The 19,376-nt window shown below is 43.9% G+C and overlaps 1 protein-coding gene across 20 annotated transcripts in view; it reads right to left on the bottom strand.

Annotated features, from left to right (window-relative positions):
• Positions 1–19,376, bottom strand: part of EHMT1 (euchromatic histone lysine methyltransferase 1) — a 200,231-nt gene that overhangs the window by 132,796 nt on the left and 48,059 nt on the right. For 4 of the 20 annotated variants that reach the window (XM_084820625.1, XM_084820626.1, XM_084820644.1 and 1 more), the window contains exon 1: positions 657–1,608. The exons of 6 other annotated variants lie outside the window; for them this stretch is intronic. In XM_084820625.1, the coding sequence (XP_084676751.1) occupies positions 657–770 (114 nt within the window). In that variant the 5' untranslated portion in view covers positions 771–1,608. 10 more of the 20 variants (XM_084820628.1, XM_084820646.1, XM_084820640.1 and 7 more) reach the window with 9 other exon arrangements.

The raw sequence follows: 19,376 nt of genomic DNA, 5'->3' as shown, positions 1-19,376 counted from the left end.
AACCTCCGAACTGGATCTTTGAGAACGTTTCAAAACACAATAAAGAAGGCAACCAGGTTGATCAGGTCCTAATGAGGGCACAGAAAAGGCACCATACGTGCATTTCAATTACACGGCACAGCTTTCGTTGGCCTTCTCTTCTCCTCCTCCCCATGAGACCAGAGGGTTGCATCATAGCCCACAGCTCCGTGTTAATCTGGCAAGAGGGAAGAAGAGGCTCAATATGCTAAAATGGCATCCTACCTCAGGGTCTCTTGTTTTTGTTTTTCATTTATCACTTTGGGGGTGGGGGGGGTGGGGAGAGAAACCCAGAAGAAAAGCTGTCTTGTTTGAAGTGAAATAGGTCACCTCGCAGAAAACGTGCGGGAAATGGATCGAGGGAGGCTACAGTGCAAGGGCACAGAATGGACCAAACCAAAGGATGGTTCTGAAAGGCTTTCAAACTCACACATGGCCAGAAGGTTCAGAACACCTGGGCTATCCATTCTGCCTTTTGTCCTCAATGCCTCTCTTTGCATTCCACCCTTGATGAAGGTCTGCTACCTTCCAGAGTCAATGCCAGATCAATCCTCTCTTAAAAAAAAAACAAACCCACCACATTCTAATCACAAACAAACCCCCCAGGATTAGCTTTGCCAAAACAATTGTTGACTTACTGTGCGAGACAGCCAAAGCATGCAAGCCAAGGCTGGTAAAGGCAATCCAGTAATAGCAATCCAGTAACAACAACAGGCAACTTCCAACAGCTGTAAATTTAAACAAAGCAGCATCCTCTACGCCTTGATCTAAGAAAAATCACCTCCCTAACATTGGCATCAGGAGAAGGGGGGAGAGAGAGAGAGAAAGAGAGAGATGTAAGGAAGCAAAGCATTTTCATCACAAATTATGAACCAAAGTATTATTATTTTTTAAGTACCACAGGGGATATTTTGTAAAGCATTTGGAGAGTATTTCTTTGAAGTCGTAGTCCTGCTCCTGCCCACGGATCCTCCAAATGATCCTGTGCATTATTACAATAAAGAAGGAAAAATGTAGGATAAAAAGGAAGTTGGCTTGTTTTCGGTCACTATTTTCACCAGCTCTTTGCAAGTCAGGTCCATTTCTTTGCAGGCCTGTAACAACCAAACAAGCTTTGGCCAAAGCCTCCCTGCCTCTTGTTCTCAGGTACATCTTTTAATGTTAGCAATCATTTCACTTGACTGGCTAACCAAAGACAGTACTCCTTTCCTTCTCCAAATGACACATTCTCCTGTTTCTCCCTTTTCCTTTCCAGGGCAACTATAAAAACAAACTTCCCACCAAAAGAAGGAATGAGAAATCAAGATGTAATAGTATTTGGAAGCCAAGTAACTGTGGCTTTTTAGAATATTTAAGGATAGCTGAAACGAATGATGCAAAACCCCACACCCAAACACAACTGCAGTCAGAACATCTCCCTGCATAGGCTGCCACAGACAAAAATACTGCAGTATTATCCAGAACCTCTCCTCTGGTTGCCCTGGGGAAGGAGAAAAAAAAGAAAAGAAAGCCACACCAGGGAAAGGGAAATCAAGAGTAAGGCTGTTCTCCTAAGCACACTTACCTGGAAGTAAGTCTCACAGAAATAAATGTGACTTACTTAAGTGTAAACATGCTTAGGATCTGTCTGGCAAACTAGCATCATGCCCAGCACGGGCTGTACCCTCTTGATGGCAGGAAATTGTCCATTTTGAAACCTTCAGACCCCTACAAGATTAACGAGAATAAAACGTTATGAAGAGAGAGCCGAAGTCATGCAAGTCCAAATTAGATCATTTCGACCCAGGGAGATCCAAAGTGTGTGTGAGTATATATCTTGTCTTCACTTCCCAGAAAATACAATTTTAATAAAATTATAAAGGTCCCCTTCACCCCAAATAATCAAAACCACTTCCCTTCCCCATAACAGACCAATCCCATTTTCACATTAAATATGAAAAAGAGACAGAAAGACACAGATGTAATATGGTTCCATCCCCTTTCTCCAAGATGTGCTTGTGAAATGGAGCACAGAAGGATCCACCCCTCACCCACCCCGGTCCCCCACATATTACATCCTCTTCAAGTTCAAACTGAGATTCAGCTTGTGGATAAAAGGCTTGAGTAAGCAAGGAACTCTGCAGAAAAAAGAAGGTAGAAGCATGAGGAAAAGAGAGAGAGAGAAAAAGCAGAGGAAGGAATTGTAACCAAGGGCCTACCAAGAAACAATAAAAGCCTTCTCTAAGACATGATCCTTTTTGGAAAGGCTAAAAAAACAAGACAAAAAACAAGACACCTCCAAAACTCAGTAGCCAAGGTCCTATAAGAGCAGCAGATCCTTTAAAGCTCTCACACAAAGCCTACAGGCCTAGTCCCAGAAGTCTCATTTCTGCTCTGTCATGGGGGAAGGAGCCTGGCCTTTCCCTTCAATCCCAAAAATTTGCTCTGAATTAGATCATCTCTCTCAACCTCCCCCTACAGGCTGCTTCTGAGCATGCTCGGCTCAGCTGAGCAAAGCCATTTCATAACTGCATTGTTCACAGACACACGACCTGCCATTTTTTTTTTACAGTAAAATAGAAGCTCGTCTTTGCAACGCAAGGAACCTGTCCCTTCATCTGGCAGCCCTGTTCAAAGCACCTCTCTGCCTACACATCAGGAGGAGGAAAACAGAATATCCTGTCTGGGTTGTTGTTGTTTTAAAGCCAGTTTAAAACCAAAGGAGAAGAACAGGGAGGCTGCATTTTTAGGTTAAAACCCACTTGTGCTAAAAATTCAGTCCAGTAGGAAGCATGAGCTCCCCTTGAAACAGGAAGGAAGATTTCCAGGTACCATTTCCTTTTGGGACAGCTGCTAAAATACCAACCCCCTCGGATGCTTTCCACTGGGGGGGGTGTCATAGGGGGGTGTCATGGAGGGGTGGAGAGGAAGAAAAGGCTGGAAGTACGTTATTTCCCTTGAGCAAATGAAGTTGCTTCATTCCAGCACATGCTGTTTGCTTCTTCAGATGCAAGGTGCAATCTTTCTGCAGAGAAATGGGCAAACGAAAGAGGGTATTCCCATTTTGGCACACGGGATTCCATGAAAAGCCCTGCATGGTAGCCAGCTGCAATCTCCCTTGGATGCTGGGCTCCCCATTCCTGCCAAGTCTACTGCCTCCTGTAGAAGCCCCAAACAAACAAACAAAAAAATACAGATTCCTTCAATGCTGAAAGAAGATGATATGGTAAGCTGCATTGTAAGGAATGGCTTCCCTTTTAACTCCCTCTTAGCACTGCCCTGCTCCTCTTCCTGTGAATTAATTTGGAGAGCAGAAGAATTGACTACTGTAGGAAAAAGTGAGGAAGAAGGCAATTTCTACAACATTCACTGGGTGCAAAGGACTTCATTTTTTATAAGCACAACCACGCTTGGCTTATACAGTGCAGTTTGCGTAAGGAGATTTACCAGATTATTGTATGTTCTGGTGACGGTGAAACACACTGCTTCAGCCACCCTCTTAAAGCACCCCTATTATACAGCTATCACAGGCAACCAATTCTGTGCAACAGAACTCCAAAATGCCAGAAAGGGGGGGGGGGGAGCACGCAAAGGAAGAGCTTGTTAAAGCTTCCAGCTGACGCCTTATAAATGGAAGCCAATTTCAAACTTCCGTAATACAGCACCTTTGAAGAATTCAGAGTAATCTTTCAGACCTTTCCTTCATGTGTGTTTGGTCTAATTTCTAGACCCATGCAAACGTACGAAGCAGAGACTTCAATTTAAGAAGCCACACTTTAAGAAAGGGCAGAAGGTAGCTGTAGGGAAGCTTTCTCCAGGCCAGTGACCTCCAGGTATTTTGGGCTACAGTTCCCACTGGCCCCAGCCATAGCCTGAATGGCTGAGGCTGATGGGAGTTGTACTCCAAAACAACTGGAGGACACCCATTTGGGGAAGGCTGCCTGGGCGGAAAGGCCTCAATTCATGTGGCAGAGCATGCGGAAGACCCCAGGTTCAGTCCCCGGCATGTACAGGTGGGCCTGGGAAAGGCTTCTGTCTGAAACACGGAGATCTGCTGCCAGTCAGTGCCAAGAGTCAAGAGCTAGATGGACCCATGGTCTCTGGGTATAAGGCAGCTTCCTATGTTCCTAGTTAGCAAAGCATTCCCACACCCAAACCCAGAAGAAATCTGTCACCTGTGATGGCCCTGCCAGAAACATTCACCTGAAAGCTGGTCAAACCAAGAACCCAGCTTTTGTTTTAAAAGAAACTGGCAGCGGCCTGACAGCCAAGAAGTTATGGTGACACAGGGACCTCTGCTTGTAAGAAGGTTGGACTGTAAATACCTGGCTAAGAGGGAAACATAAGGAGTGTGTTTCCCAGCACAGCAAACCCCAGAATCCTCATCCTCTGTAAGGCACCTTAGGGTGCAATTTGATGTGGATAGTCGGCAGCTTCCGAACTTGGAGGCTGCAGAGTATCCAACGCAGGGCAGGAGGAAGCAGAGGCGATGTTCGCCTCCACCCTCCAGCCACCCTGCATTTCTGCTAGACAGGCGATTTTGCCCATCTAGCAGCAGCACCTCAGAGGGGGAGGGAAGAAGGCTGGGCTGGCCATATGAAACAGCATAGCATAGCCGCCCCAGTCTCCTCCCCTTCCTACCCCTGGGAACACCCCCTTTTCCTCATCTCCGCACCCCATTTTCCAAGCAGGAGAGGTAGCCGGTGCAGTTCTCTCTGCACCGGCTATGAGGGGGAGGGGAGTGCGGTTTCCTGTCTCCGAGGTTGGAGCCCCGTCCCCAAGGTCAGAACCAGGAAACCAAACAATCTTACCCCCCCGGCCGTGAAGCTGCCTAGGGGCCATAGGATTGCTCTCCCTGACCCATTTATGTAACAAACTCAAAGGGGCATCAAAAAGGACCCAAGCAGCATTTACACAGCAGGTACTACTGGGGGGGGGGGGTGCTTCGCTCCAGCTGTATAAGCTGCTGATGCACCACAGATCTATAATCCAGACACCAGGATATTTGCTTAGGAACACAGGAAACTGCCTTGTATACCAGGTCAGACTCCTTGGCCATCTAGGCTGGTATTGTTTACTCTGGATGGCAGCTGCTCTCCAGGATCACAAGCAGAGTTATTTCCCATCAGCTACAACCTGATCCTTCTACCCGGAGACGCCGCGGATTGGACCTGGGGCTTTCTGCAAGCACAACACGTGCTCCACTACAGAGCGATAGTCCCACACCAACACACGCACACAAGTCGAAATGCTTCCATGAATACACCCACAGTTCAGCTACAATCAGTTAACTTCCACGCAGACTTCTCTGGGACGTTATCCACCTCAGAGAAAATTTGGTGGAGTAAATGGATTTGTGCCTGGGCCAATCACTTGTAAAATGGTTCTGGAACACTGGTTTAGAGCAGTAATTCTGAAGATTCATTTGTATACCCTCCCAGCCTCTTGTGAGGCAGCAGATTCAGTGCAGCAAACCAAATGTTCTGGCAGACCAGTTTTGCGGTCTGTATTTGACCTCTGTACTGAGAAACCCTAGTTTCGGAGCAATAGGAAACAGCTACGGGACTATGGTAAAGACAGTAAAGTCTTTTTGGCTTGGGAGGATGCTGTTGCACTCACGTCCTGCTTGCGGGTTCATAGAATAGCAGGGTTGGAAGGGGCCTACAAGGCCATCGAGTCCAACCCCCGGGTTCCCGGTTGACAGCTGGCTGACCATTGTGTGAACGGAACGCTGGACTAGATGGACCTGTGGGCTGATCCGGCATGGCCCTTCTTATGTTCTTCTGCTAATTCTAGTACATGGGTTTAGAGTCAGAGATGCGTTATAGGGTCCACAGAACAAGAAACAAAGACTGGGCCAGCCCAGGACATTTTGGTACCTGAGATGAAAGAGCAAGTGATTGGCTGCCTTTTCATTGTGCCATCTTCCATGAAGCCTCCTCAGTATCAGTCCTGAACGCAGAATATGCGAAGCAATACAAAGGATGAAAATAAGCTTCCAGGTTAAACATAAGTCCTTTTCAGATGTAGGTAGCAAAAAAAAATTAAACGATGCCACTCTACATTCAGGCCAAAGGCGTGAAAAGTTGTTGTGTTTTATTTGTTTGTTAAAATGGAACTGTGTTAACCTTTTAAAAACATTTCAGGCAGAAGGTACAAAATATATTCAACAAGGGAAAAAAACTGTCTACAGGATACCTTTCTTTCTCCAGAGCTATTCAGGCCTCAGAGGGCCCCATTATGACCCAAAGGGATAAATGAGACAAGACAAGTTAGTCATTATATTAGCAGAGCTGAAGATAAATACAGAAAGCCACACCAGGTTTAGTATTAACAATCCCCATCTTATCATTGGTGACTCCACATTCTGAAGCATCCAATTTCCCTCAAGCTGTGCTTCCAATGAAATAAATGGCAGTGTCACTTTCGTCTTTGGAGGTTTAACGTTGGCAGGATGATTGGGGGTAGCAGAATCCAGCAAATGGGTCTCAATCAGTGCAGCAGTACCTGTTAATATCAGCGGCCCCTTCAGCATTTCTACCTTTATATTTATATTTATATTGAGAGAGAGAGAGAGAGAGAGAAGATTACTCATAATCACACAAGAGACTATCTGAGAAGTTTGCATTTTCTTTCACTTTGGGGAGTGGGGGGAGAAAGAATCCCATTTGTTCATAATGACTTTCAAAGCTGTGTTCTCATGTCACCTTAACAAACCAGGTTAGAAACAATGGCTGCGATCTTGCATACAGTTGGGCTCCTTAAATCCGATTGATTTCAAAGCTGGGCACAGAACTGAAGCCACTATATCCTAGCAACACCAGTCACATTGCAGATGGCTAACTGATTGATGGCTGATAGGCTGGATTCAGATCTTGCCAAATTTTATGGAAGGTGTGGCAAACAATATGTTTGTTTACAGTTTCACTGGGGGAGGTGAAAGAAACACTTTCATGTTTTACAAGATGGTAGAGAAAGGATGGTGCATACTTTAGTTCTTCCAAATATGTATGTTTCATGTATTTTGAAAAATAAAATTTAGACAATTAAGACAATTAAGACTTTCTATAGTATTTCAGTTTATACAATGTTACTATACTGTACATAATTATCTCTCTCATATTTCCACTTTGCTTCTTCATCAGAACTCTAAATTAGAAAGGACTCTATGCCTGCTTTAAAACAGGTTTAGAATTAAGGACTGGTTATTTAAACTAGGCATTAAAAATTGCCCACACATCTGAATGCTCTACAGTAATTAAAAGGAATATGAAACTGTTAAAACGTAGTATGGGTCTTAGCTCTGGGAACATTCATGTCTTTGAGGACAGGCCTCAAGAAAGGCATCATTTGTCTTTAAATAAGCATTATAAATAACTATCCAGGCTTGGGCCTTTCACCTTGAACAGTAATGTCACGTCACTGACTCAGAGACAGCAGGTTCCATTCAAAATGGACTTCCTCTTGCTTACACGCCTAACCAAACTCACACTATCCCAAACGCACAGTTGTGGGTTTTCTTGATACAAGGCAAGGCTTCTGAAAACACTCTTACTCAAGCAAGTGAAAATCAGATCTACAGGCCCTCTTCCTCATCTCAGATGTCGAAAAGGTTCAAACCTACCAGCACCTTCACCTTTGTGTGTGTGTTTCAAAGAAATACATTTTTGAGGCGAAACTGCACTGCCTAATGAAACAACACTCTTAAGGAATTGCCTACATTTCTGTTAAACCACCACAATCCCAGCCCTGTTTCACCAAAATATATATTCAGTGAATAGAACTGCCAACATTTGCAGAATTTCAGCGAAATATTCTAAAACTGGGACCTTTTACTGGCACTTCAAAACTGTGAGTAACATTCTACTGATCAAACAAACAAATAGTCTCAGGGCAAACGAGTCAGGAAGGCTAGAGCAAGCAATCTGACCATGCTAATCTCCCTAATTCTCCTTGTCTTTCTCCAAAAATGAGCCTCAGACACCATTAAACATTCTGCATCGATATGGAGGAGACGTCTTTCTGCTGTGGTGTTTGCTTCTTGTGTAGGGCAACCACAAAAATACGTAACTAAATCCAGCCATGTTCAACTTCTAACTGTCCCTCCAAGGTTTCTTCCTTTACTCCCTGGCACCATTCCCACAACCACAACAGGAAGGAATCTGCTTCTCATGACAAAAGGGAAGGTGGAAGCTACGCTACTGTACCTGAAAATACAGCAACTGGCTTCTTTTTAAGGAAGACTCAAAGTGTTCCAAATCCCAGATCCTCATGAACAGTGTGATTCAGTTTCTGCTCATGTGATAAAAAAAAAGAAAAAAAAGCTCCCTCTACAGACTGAGCATGCTCAGTGGAGACCATTTTCACTCTTCAAGCTGCAGCCATTTCAGAACCTGCAAACCTCACTGGAGCCTCCTGTTATTTCAGGCAATGCAAAACGCTGGGACCCTGTCCCTCTCTCTGTAGTTACAATATGCAGTTAATCAAGATAACCCCTCCACATTCTGACATCATGCCAAACTTCAGACAGATCACTTAGTGCCTGAAAGGAAAGTCAAAGCACTAAACAGACATGTTAGTGGCCTAGAACAGGCAATGGTGAAGCTTAAAATGCTAGGCCATAGAGGGAATGGAGTTACAGTACAGGAGCCATCTCAAAGTGTCTTTTAGCTAGTGCAAGATTGCAGATGATCTCCCCTTGAACGATTTTTGTTTGCTTGTTTCCTTCAACAACAAGAAGTTTGTTTCCTTCAACAACAACAACAGGTCTGAAGAACATATACAACAGCCTTTAGAAAAAAGGTGGGGGGGATACAGGACACAAGCAGGTCAATATCAAAGTAGAAGCCAAAACAGAATGGAACAAAGCTACACAATGCTACAATCAACACCCCCAATGCAACTGACCAGACTGAAAGGACATTCAAAATAAATGTGTGTTTCTAAATTACAGGGAGTTTGCCATATTACTTGTTATTTATTTATTCAAAAGATGTTTAACAAGGTAACTTACAATATTACAAAAACATGAACATACAAATTACAATTAAACACACACAGCAGCAGCTGCTCATGGTTTTTAAGCCCCAAATGCAGACTGGAATGTGTCTTCAGGGGGTTGGGTTTTTGTTTTGTTGTTTTTAAGGCAGCAGTGATGAGGCCATATGTTTCTCCTTGGAGAGGGAGGTCCGAAAGTGTGGGGCCACCACCAAGAAAGCTCAGTTCTGATTACCTGCCAGCCTCATGCCTCTTGTTAGTGGGTCAGAGAGCAAGGGCCTCTGACAGTGATCATAATGCTTGGGTGGGCTCATACAGGTGTCGGTGGTCTTTCAGATAACATGGTCCCAAACCATTTAGGGCTTTCAAGGCCAAAACCAGCACCTTCAATTGGGAGGGGAAACTAATAGGCAGACAATGTAAACGATACAGTATAGGAGTAATATGAACTGAATGTGTAGCTTCCACAAGGGTTCTGGCTGCTGTATTCTGTTACAGTTGCAGTTTCTGAATCTTCAAGGGCAGCCCCACGTATAGCACATTACAGTAGTCTAACCCGGATGTAACCAAGGTATGTGTCACTGTGGCTAGATCGGTTTTCTCTGGACAAGATTTCAGTGTTGCTAAGGCTCATATCACAGCAATCCTCTATGTCAGCTAATGCACCCTATTTATCATTCTGTTTTGTTTAAGGAAAGCATAGCTGAGTCGACTTAAAATAAGAGAGACAAATTTATACTGCAGCCAAAGCAGCGAAGGTTCCACCATCTTTTCACTTTTCTCCAAATAACTTCTTTTTCTACCAAAAAGAGAGGGGGAGGAAAAGTGAACTAAGGTGAAGAGAAATGTTTTGAGCTGCTTGAATCTATTGATTCAGCACATTCTTAATATAGAAAAGCACACAACTGTAGTTTACAAGTAGGTCAAGAACAAAATAAGGAAGTTGTTTTAAGAATTAAAGTAACAACAAGCTAAGTGACATATGTATGGATGAGATGCAAGTAAGGTACTTCAAACAGAGGAATTTTTAAAAAACCAAAAATCCATAAATATGAAGAAATGCCAATCATTCCATCCATCCTGGGCACTATACTCTAAATTCTAGTTTCCTCCCTATGTAAGGGGTCGAGTTTTAGCTCCTACCAATGCCCTTGCAAGTACCAACCAACATAATCTTTTATCAGGGCAACCTGACAGTTCATCCATGGAACACAGGAACAGTTCAAAACAAGCAGCCAGCACCTCTTCCAAGACTGCATCAGCTGCAAGCACTTAACCATTTCCTGATGAACACCTAAAAGGCAAGCTGAAAGGTACCAAAACATTAGAAAACGCTGAGGTGACAATTTCAAGCAAATATCATGGTCACCCAGCTGAAGGTTCTGATGTTCAAGTTATACTTAATTTACAGAAGGATTTTCTTGGCCTTTATGTCAGCCCCTGTAAATTGCAACAGCCTTCTATTTAAGCAACAGAAAACCAAACAACCCTGCCTTTCAACCGCCGCTGTAGCTCTCAGTAAAGCAGCACTCAAATATAATTTGCAATGCCGTACTTCTTTGAGGTGGGCATAAAAAATTAACCTCAGGAAGAACTGTCAGGATAACTAACACATATTCTGACTCAAAGCAGTTTTAAAAGAAGCCTAAGAAACAAGAACTTTGATACAAACAACACAGATTCCCAAACACGTTTCTTCTTAACCGCCTCTCAGTTCTAGCAATGGAATGACTGCAAACAATTAAACACACAAGACAGTATAGCAGACTGTGTTTTTAGGCTAGCAAAAATCTGCCTTAGAAAGAGTTTGCCTCTCAAAGAGGCAAGTCTTTGAGTTTAAGGTGAAAAATCATGGAACGCTTTCTGTTTGAATTCTAAATTTTCCAGTTACACTGGCTGCCAGTCCATTTCTGCGCCCAATTCAAAGTACTGGTATTAACATTCAAAGCCCGAAGTGGCTTGGGGCCAGGTTACCTGAAGGATCGCCTCCTCCCATATGTGCCTGCTGTGGGGTCCTTCTCCTGGAGTCCCCGCCAAAGGAAGTGAGGCAGGTGGCTACCAGGAAGGGGGCCTTTTCTGCTGTGGCACCCCAGCTGTGAAATGAGCTCCCTAGAGAGGTTTGCCTGGCACCCACGTTGTATTCCTTTCAGCACCAGGTGAAGACCTTTTTATTCTCCCAGTATTTTAGCATTTTAGCTTCCTAATCTTTTAGCTGTGGTGTTTTAAATCTGTATTTTAAATCTCTGCATTACTGCTAAGTTTTATTCTCGTTGTACTGTTATATTCTAGTTTTAAGCTTTCATATTTTATATTGTTTTATGCTGCACTTTGTGGTTTTAATTTTTGTGAACCGCCCAGAGAGCTTTGGCTACTGGGCGGTATAGGAATGAAATAAATAAAAATAAATAAATATATTCAAGTGTGTTTCACTGAAGAAGAAGAAGAAGAAGAAGAAGAAGAAGAAGAAGAAGAACCTGGTGACCGGCCAGATGGGCAATTACGAAATTTAATACATACATACATACAGATTATCTACCTGACAGCCCAGTTGTGGAGAACCTGTGGCCCTCCAGATGTTGTTGGGACTCCAATTCCCATCAGCCACAATCAGCATGGGTAATGGTCAGGGATGATAGGAATGGTAGTCCAACAGCATCTGAAGGGGCCACAGGTTCCCCACCCCTGTAACAGCCAGATCCTAGGCATGGTTGCTCAGAAGCAAGTTCCACTGAATTCATCGGGTCTTTCTTCCTTACTGAGTGTGCTTAGAATCATATCCTTAGGTGTTGAACACATGACCAAGCTGCTGGAATTCACAAAGCCAAAACAGGGATCATTTGCTCTGGAGCAACCCTAGAAATATGAAGGCATGTCACCACATCCCTGGTCTTGCCATTCAACGGCCACTGCCCTAAAGACAAAGCTTTATGCGCTGTTAGTGACCACGGGGCTTGTCACTTTGTAGGCTAGGCAGAGGTGGGAAAACTAACAGCGTGAAGCAGTCTTGCCTAAAATCCTGGTAGATCACGTACACAAGGCTATAACCACATATATACAAAAAGCCCCACGACGAGCAGTGATTTAATTACGCACACATATGCCAACCCTGAAATGATATTTGCACTCGTGATGGGATCACAGGTCTAAGCATACAACCAAGAATTGCCCAACGTTTGGAAAGTTCACTGCTCTGAATAGGTAGGGGCTCAGCATTCCCTTGATCGGCTTGCCCAGCCCAACTTGCCCCTTTTTGCATTTGTAATGACAGGCCAAAAGTGGTCCCGACCCTATTGTTTCAGCCCAGAATGGCCATTGAGACTACCTGGAAATCTTTTCACAGCCTCGTTTTGGCTTTGTAATATCAGATACGATAGCCTTTGTCAGAATAGCGTATGAGGTTCAGGCTCTGGACCCTCAGTGTGCCAATTTACTTGATCGGTTCCATCCGTGCCTGTTGGACCTTTAAGACATTGAGAACACATGACTGAAAGCACCTTGGTCTTCTGATGTACCCCACTGTTGGCAGAATTCCATCTGCTTTCTGGAGCTTGGCAAACTCCAGAGCTCTGAGGCTCCCCTGGGCGAGGCTACTCCTAGATAGACTTTTCTGCCTCCATTGGCCCTCGTAACCCAGATACAACCCACCAAGAGGCACAGAATGCCACTGTTCTGCCACTGTGTTCCACCACCTTTTTGCCCAGACTCCCCACAGCCTGGCCGCCTCGGTTCTTGTCTTGCCCAAGGCACAGATCTGCTGCAACCTCTTTCTCAAACGGGTTTATTTTTCCTGCTGAGATCCTAGCAGTTTCAGCATGCCCCAGTCTTCAGCTTCAGGAATGGGTTACTCGAACCCAAGGAGAGGTTGGACTCGATGGTCTTGTAGGTCCCTTCCAACCCTACTATTCTATGATTCTATATTTTCTGGTTCTATATTTTCACGAGGATTTTCCTCTACAAAATGTAGCTTCCTACTCTATACCCCTTTTTCTATTGAGTGTTTGCATACATGAGTATACAATTTGTTCTACTTTGGGTTGAGAGCTCAGCTGTTTTTGTGTAGCCTTTCCCAAGCCATCTAGTGGGAAGAATTGTGGCCAAGACTCCTATTGCCTCCCCAGGTTTCCTCTCTATGCCCACATCAGTCAGCCAAGTCTTCTGGAAGATCTGCTTGAGCTGAGTGTGTGGTCAGGAAGAAAGGCCTTACAGTTTTCCAGAGTGCCACCCTTTTTCCATGAGAGAACAGGAGGGAGTGGATTTTGCACAAGGCACTGGAAATTGGAGTGTATGTCTTTAACTATTGGTAACCCTGTCCTACCATCCCCTTCTGTTTTAGGAACTGTGCACCAGGACTATCCTGATCGTAGCACTCAGTGCTAGCATGAGCCTTGTCAAAATCCTCTCTTTCCTCCCTGATCTTGCAAGCTCACCCCAAACCCTTCTTTCCTCTCCAAACAGGGCTCCCCATTTGCCCAATCCCAACCTTCTCGCCACCTCTGAACTCAGAAGCCCCAGCCCAGACGTTGCACACATGTTCGCAGCCTTGCTCATGTTCCAGAGCCCTTGGTCCAGCCACCAAGAGGACCAAGCTAATTTCCCCACAGTCTGATTCACTCCAAAGATGCAGAGTGCAGCACATGTTTGCTTGTCTGGATTTCTGTAACCACGCTACAAAGTTAATTTCCCTGATTAGTGTTTATCTTGAGTGTAATAAATGTGCTCTTTTGAAGAAGCCTGTGTGAGTGTGTGTGTGTGTGTGTGTGTGTGTGTAAGTCATTGGGTCACCTTCTGCCTATTGCCAAGTTTAAAAGGTCCCTTAACAAATGTGTATCTTGAGAACATGGGCAAGTTCGTACAAGTGTCTGGAGGAGTACATTTGGTAACAGTGCAGGATGAATGGATGATGGATGGATGGATGGGAGAGACAGACAGACAGACAGAGAGAAACCCATGCAGTGGAGCACTGCAAGCGTGGCTTAATGCAAGAATCTGTGACAATCCTCAGAAGTAAAACTCCACACCAATCTTTGCATTCAAATCTTGAGTCACGCTGCATCTTCCTGATACAACCAAAATGGTTTCACATTCACTTCTGGTGCCCACAACAAAGGCTGTTTGTAGCAGAGGAGGTCGCTTCCTGGTCTAGATGAACAAATAAGGCCACGCAGGAGACTGCACAGAAGAGATAATTTCCTTCCAACCCTCTTGTTTGGGACCAGCAGGAATTTCATAGGCACAAACTCCATATCTTCAAACAGACCCTACAGGACATTTAAACAATTCTCCTACACAGAGAGGCAAGAGGAACAGGGAGAGAGAAGCCTACCGACATTTCAGGAGAGACAGTGGTTTAATAAGTTTTAACTATTCAAGTGACTTTGCAAATGCAGAACCCATTCTTGCCCTTCTCCAAGAAAAGAGGAGCAGGATGACATTGGCTGTTTTTGGACATAAGGCTAAACAAGTCTCGCACTTGTGGATTCCAGAGTCAGAGCACCACAACTGAGAAGGCCCTGTCACAGATCACCATCCACCTCACCTCTGAAGAGGGGGAACATTAGGAACGGGCCCAGAGGAGACTCTTAGTAGCAGGGCAGGGTCCTTTCATACCCCCCGATTAGCTTCCAAGCTCAGCCACCTTCAGGTAAGGACAGAGGCTCGTGGCATCTTAAAAGCTTGCAGTCTTTAAGACACCACAAGGCCCTTCATTGCTTTTGCTGCCACAGACAAAACAGGGCTTCCTCTATGGAAGCTGCTACCATCAAGGCAAGCCTTCCTCACTTTAAGCAAAGAAATTACAGCTTCTTTTGAGAATGTGTCCTGCAAGAGGCCACACAGCCATCAAGCTCTGGAATTCCTCCTTCTCTGTGACTTGGTGCTTGACATTCTTTCTTCTTTCCCTATTCTTAGAAAGAACAAAAACATTCCTTTACAAAAAGGACATAGACTTCCTTAGGGGCTTTTGCTTAATTACACTATAATAGACATAATTTTTACAGCTGCTTTCACTGTGTATAAAAGGGGAAGGGAAGGGAGTGACTATGAAAGCTCCCAAGTATCCTGCCAAATACAGCCATTCCCCCCCCCCCCGTCCCAATTCTAACTCAGTTCTCATTTGCCAACCTTATTTGTTCCTGAAGCAGAATCTGCTTTCCAAGTCTTTACTGGAATTATACTGAAGCACAGCACAAAGAGACTGTGAGAAATACAGCAGCTCTCAAGAAGAGAAAAACTGATCCCTTCCAGCCCATCTTTTGCTTTTCCCATTATTAAAAGCTATTCTACCATACCACAGAAGCCTCACTTTCCTCCCACTTGGGTAGAGCATGGATGACCATCCTGCAAAGATACTGAGTACCATCATCTCTTGCTATCCGAGTGAGTCTCAGGAGGCAGCTCTGGAGATTTGCAGGCTAAGGACGAGTACATGAAAAATATTCTGAGCTGGATTTGGTGAACTTCTCCTGTGCTTCATTCTAAGACCAGCCATTCTACAGATTAAGTCAAAACTCAACAAGATTTGCATCTGCTTACTTTTTCAGTCTGCCAGGCAGAAATGTATACGTGTGGTGGCAAAGGACGAACATACAAGTGTAATCTAGGACACAGTCAAGCGTGCTTGTGTCCCATTTATGTGAAGGTTTAAAGAAACACCTAAATAAATGCTGGCTTCTGCCCTAAGAAAACATCTAAATTAATCTCTCCGCTGGTGTACAAAATCCTTGAAGACAATGCTGTACTTTAAAAAGACAAAATGCAGGTTGAGCATATATCAATTTAACAAAGCCTAATCAGGTCAATTATACTAATCTGAAACCAACACGCAAAAGTACACATTTTCCAGCATTCCTAAAAAAATCCATTTTGCAAGCTTTAGCAAACAGGAGCTCATCAATATGGTTCTGACAATCCAAAAATGACATTTCTTGTCTTTGTTTAAAAAAAAAAAAAAAAACCCATGTAAGAGCAGCTGCAACTATATAAATAAGTCTTTGCCTGAGAGAAAACTGTCTGAATCATGCATACTCTTTTGAATGTGCTTCAAGTACACGGCTTTAAATCAATGGATCTGTTTTGTGCAGCCAAGGGAATTCATTTCCCTACTACCTGGGAGGAGGGGACAGATGGAAACAATCAGAGATGTTGTTCAGCGAGATAAAGGCATACCCATGTTGGCTGTGATTTCCAATCTCCCAGTGAAGGAGCCAGTCAAAATGGCTGCCTCTGTCCATCTTTGTTTCTGTTGCCCTTTCACAAACACTGCATGCAATGTTAGAAGCAACTCTTACGTCCAGCTCTCTTGTACTCTTCGGTGTCTTTCACTTGTCTTCTCATCTTGGCCTTGGCTTTTGTAAAATTCACACAAAAACTGTTTTTTTTCCCAACCTCCCTCCACACGCGCGCACATACACAGTCATCAGCTGATACTTAGGATGGGCACACTTGGTTTTATAACCAATTCTGAAGTCGCAACACAGATGGTCTGCTGCCGGCCAAAGCAGCAAAAACAAATGCTCTCTTTTGATATAAATTCCGCAAATAATGAGGACAAAAACACGAAGGGGAGTGGGGGAGTTGCAAATTTCCCTTCCAAAGGGGGGGGGGAATATCCCAGAGTCTGCAAAGAGGTGGCGGTGGGCCAGACAGGCCAACCTTACTAGAGTTTTCATGCAAAAACCAAATGGCTACATGCAATCTTAGCATTAAGTCCTCTCTTCCTGAAGGCAAACACACAGGAAAATGTAGTGCAGAAACTATTTTGAAGACAAAGTAATAAAAAATCAATAACCTCCATGCAGAACAGATCTTTTTCTGCAGGCCACATCTGACCTCTTGCATTAACTTCAGGTCCAGGTTTTTTTTCCACAGACTCCCTCACATCTGGCCTTGTTGACACAGCACCAAATACATGTATGGGAGAATCACTTCATGGCTACAGACTTTGATCCGTAGAATCCTTCCCCTCCCCGCCCTCCCATGTAGTATAATCCAGATAACGTAGTGCTTTGCCACTGCACAGAATGGACTAAACACATATGGCCTAACTGCATTAACACAGTAGTGTCAGTATTAACTAGGGAAGAGTTGCCAACTGTTCCCAGCACAACTCCTATGCCTTTTAACACTTACATAAGAGAATAAAGACGCTGGTGAAACTCTCCCTTCCTGCTCTATTCCAGGAACAAGTTCAGCTGGTGAACTCCTGCCTATGAAAAGTACAGCAGCCCAGCTAGAAATAGGCTAGTGTCTGGCAGCTTTATTTCAAGACAAACCTCCCGTAAACCTGAAATCCAACTTGGTGAATGTTGTCTAAGACAAGCCTTTGCAAAGCTTGTACTATGCTTGCATGATATAAAGTGCCAGGTTTAACTGATCTCTGAACAAGCTGGATTTCCAAGCAGAATGAACCACAAAGCATGAAACAAAAGAAACCTAACCCTAATCAGGACACTTTTAGGTAGGTAGGGTTTTTTTGATCATCCAGAAGGCTGCTCTGTTGGCAAGCCACACAAGGCCTGTGTGTCTACCTCTGCAAATTCAGAACACCAAACCAGGACGAGCAGAATCCAAAAGAGGAACTGTTGACCAACAACCCTGCAGTAATGGATACCTCTTTATGTTACCTTTTCCCCTTCCAGTGCAGTGCTATAGCACAAACCCATTCATGACAGAAGCCACTTTATGGCCAAGTCTTTATGTCACAGCTGTTCTTTCCCTTAATCCAATCTGCCAATCAGAAAAAAACAATGCACCACCCAAAGTTCACTCACAAATATTTGCGATATGCTATCCCACATCCTTGCAATTCTAGAATGGCTCCCCCACCCCACCCCATTTGCATGGTAAACACATAATGAACAAAAGATAAATAAATATGCAAAAGAAAAGAACGTCATTAGGGTGGCATTCCATATTTGTATAACTGCCAGCAGATTTGGTGCGAAACGGAAATTAAGTTCATTTCGTGCCTTTGACCAGAGGGACATTCCATGTGAGAAGGAAGGCACAATTCGGAACACATCACAAGACATCAGTACCAGTTCTTCCCTCGCCTGGTTTGTGAGTTCATGTACCAAAATACAAGGCAGGTCCTCCCTCAGTACAGAATTACAGGTCAGCAAAAGATCTTTGTTTTTAAGGCCTCCATGCACATCTCAGCAGGAAGCATTCTAAAGTCACCTAGTGTCAACTGTTCACTTTGCTGCCTTTAAAATTGATTCCAGCACTTCAAGCAGCATTTAGCCCCATGGCAGAAACCCTCCTGAAGCCCCCTTGGGAAGAGAATGAAGCTGCCATATCATCCTACCTCTGGATCTGTCTGGAGAAAGCCGAAAATCTCCTTCCAGGCCTCTAACTCCTTCATTCACAATTCCATCTCCCTCTATGGGTGCAGTTTCCACATCGGAGCATGCTCAGTAGAAGCTGATCTTCAGCCATTTCAGAGCTTTGATGAGACGTAAGCTTAAGTCAAAGAGCAGGATTCACAGGGATTCAGCAAACCTCGCTCATTTCACCTACAGCCCCATCAAGGTGGATCCTTCAGGCATGCATTCCACTGTTCAGTTGTGAAAAAGAAGCAAAAGTGTGCATAGCTTCTGGCAAAATTAGTAAAAAGTTGTGCTAAAACAGACAGGTCCATTAAAAAAAAAATGCTTCCATGCTAGGCCTGTCAAAGATTCAGATTTCATCAGATGCCACCGAAGAACGCACCAAATGATATAAATATTTCAAGAGCCAGATGCCAATGCCATATTAAACCTAAACATGGAATCATTCACACTGCCTGGAAAAACACATTCCAATTCACATTCAAATATAGCAGGGTACACATATATACAAAGACAACACATTACAATACACTCTTCAAAAAAGCAGAAAAAAAAACAAGTGTTAATGAAAATCTAGCCAACATTATGTTAACTTGGCTGTTGATCCTCTTTATTACTGGGTAGGCGGGGAATACCAGTACATTACTACTTCATTTCTAATTCGTCTCCCACACACTTCTCAGAATGCTAAAAGCAAATCAAGAAATTTGCTTTTACACACTGAAAATGATTCTGTGCAATACAATTCTAGACGGTTTTTCAGTTACGTGAGTAGCTCTTTAGATTCAACAGACCGGCTAACATGAGTAGGGACAAAATCCTCAGATGAAACCACTGTTTTATGGTCTGCATTTTTCTTCCTATATATATATATGTCCTTCTACTAGAAAACATTTCAATGGGAAAAAAGTACAATCAGGAAGCAATCCAAAGAAACCCTGAACAAACTGGTAGATGAGCCATGAGAACACATCTATATCCAATCTAAAGGCTAAAAATTGAAGCACGTGTGTTAAAACTATGCTGTTTCCAGATGGACGGTGTATTGTCCCGCCA

Source organism: Heloderma suspectum, chromosome 14 (genome assembly GCF_057233095.1).
Source record: "Heloderma suspectum isolate Gila_16-S chromosome 14, 16-S_ref, whole genome shotgun sequence".
NCBI classification, from domain to species: domain Eukaryota; kingdom Metazoa; phylum Chordata; class Lepidosauria; order Squamata; family Helodermatidae; genus Heloderma; species Heloderma suspectum.
The sequence above is the reverse complement of the archived record's forward strand: the minus strand, read 5'-3'. Positions and strand labels throughout refer to the sequence as shown.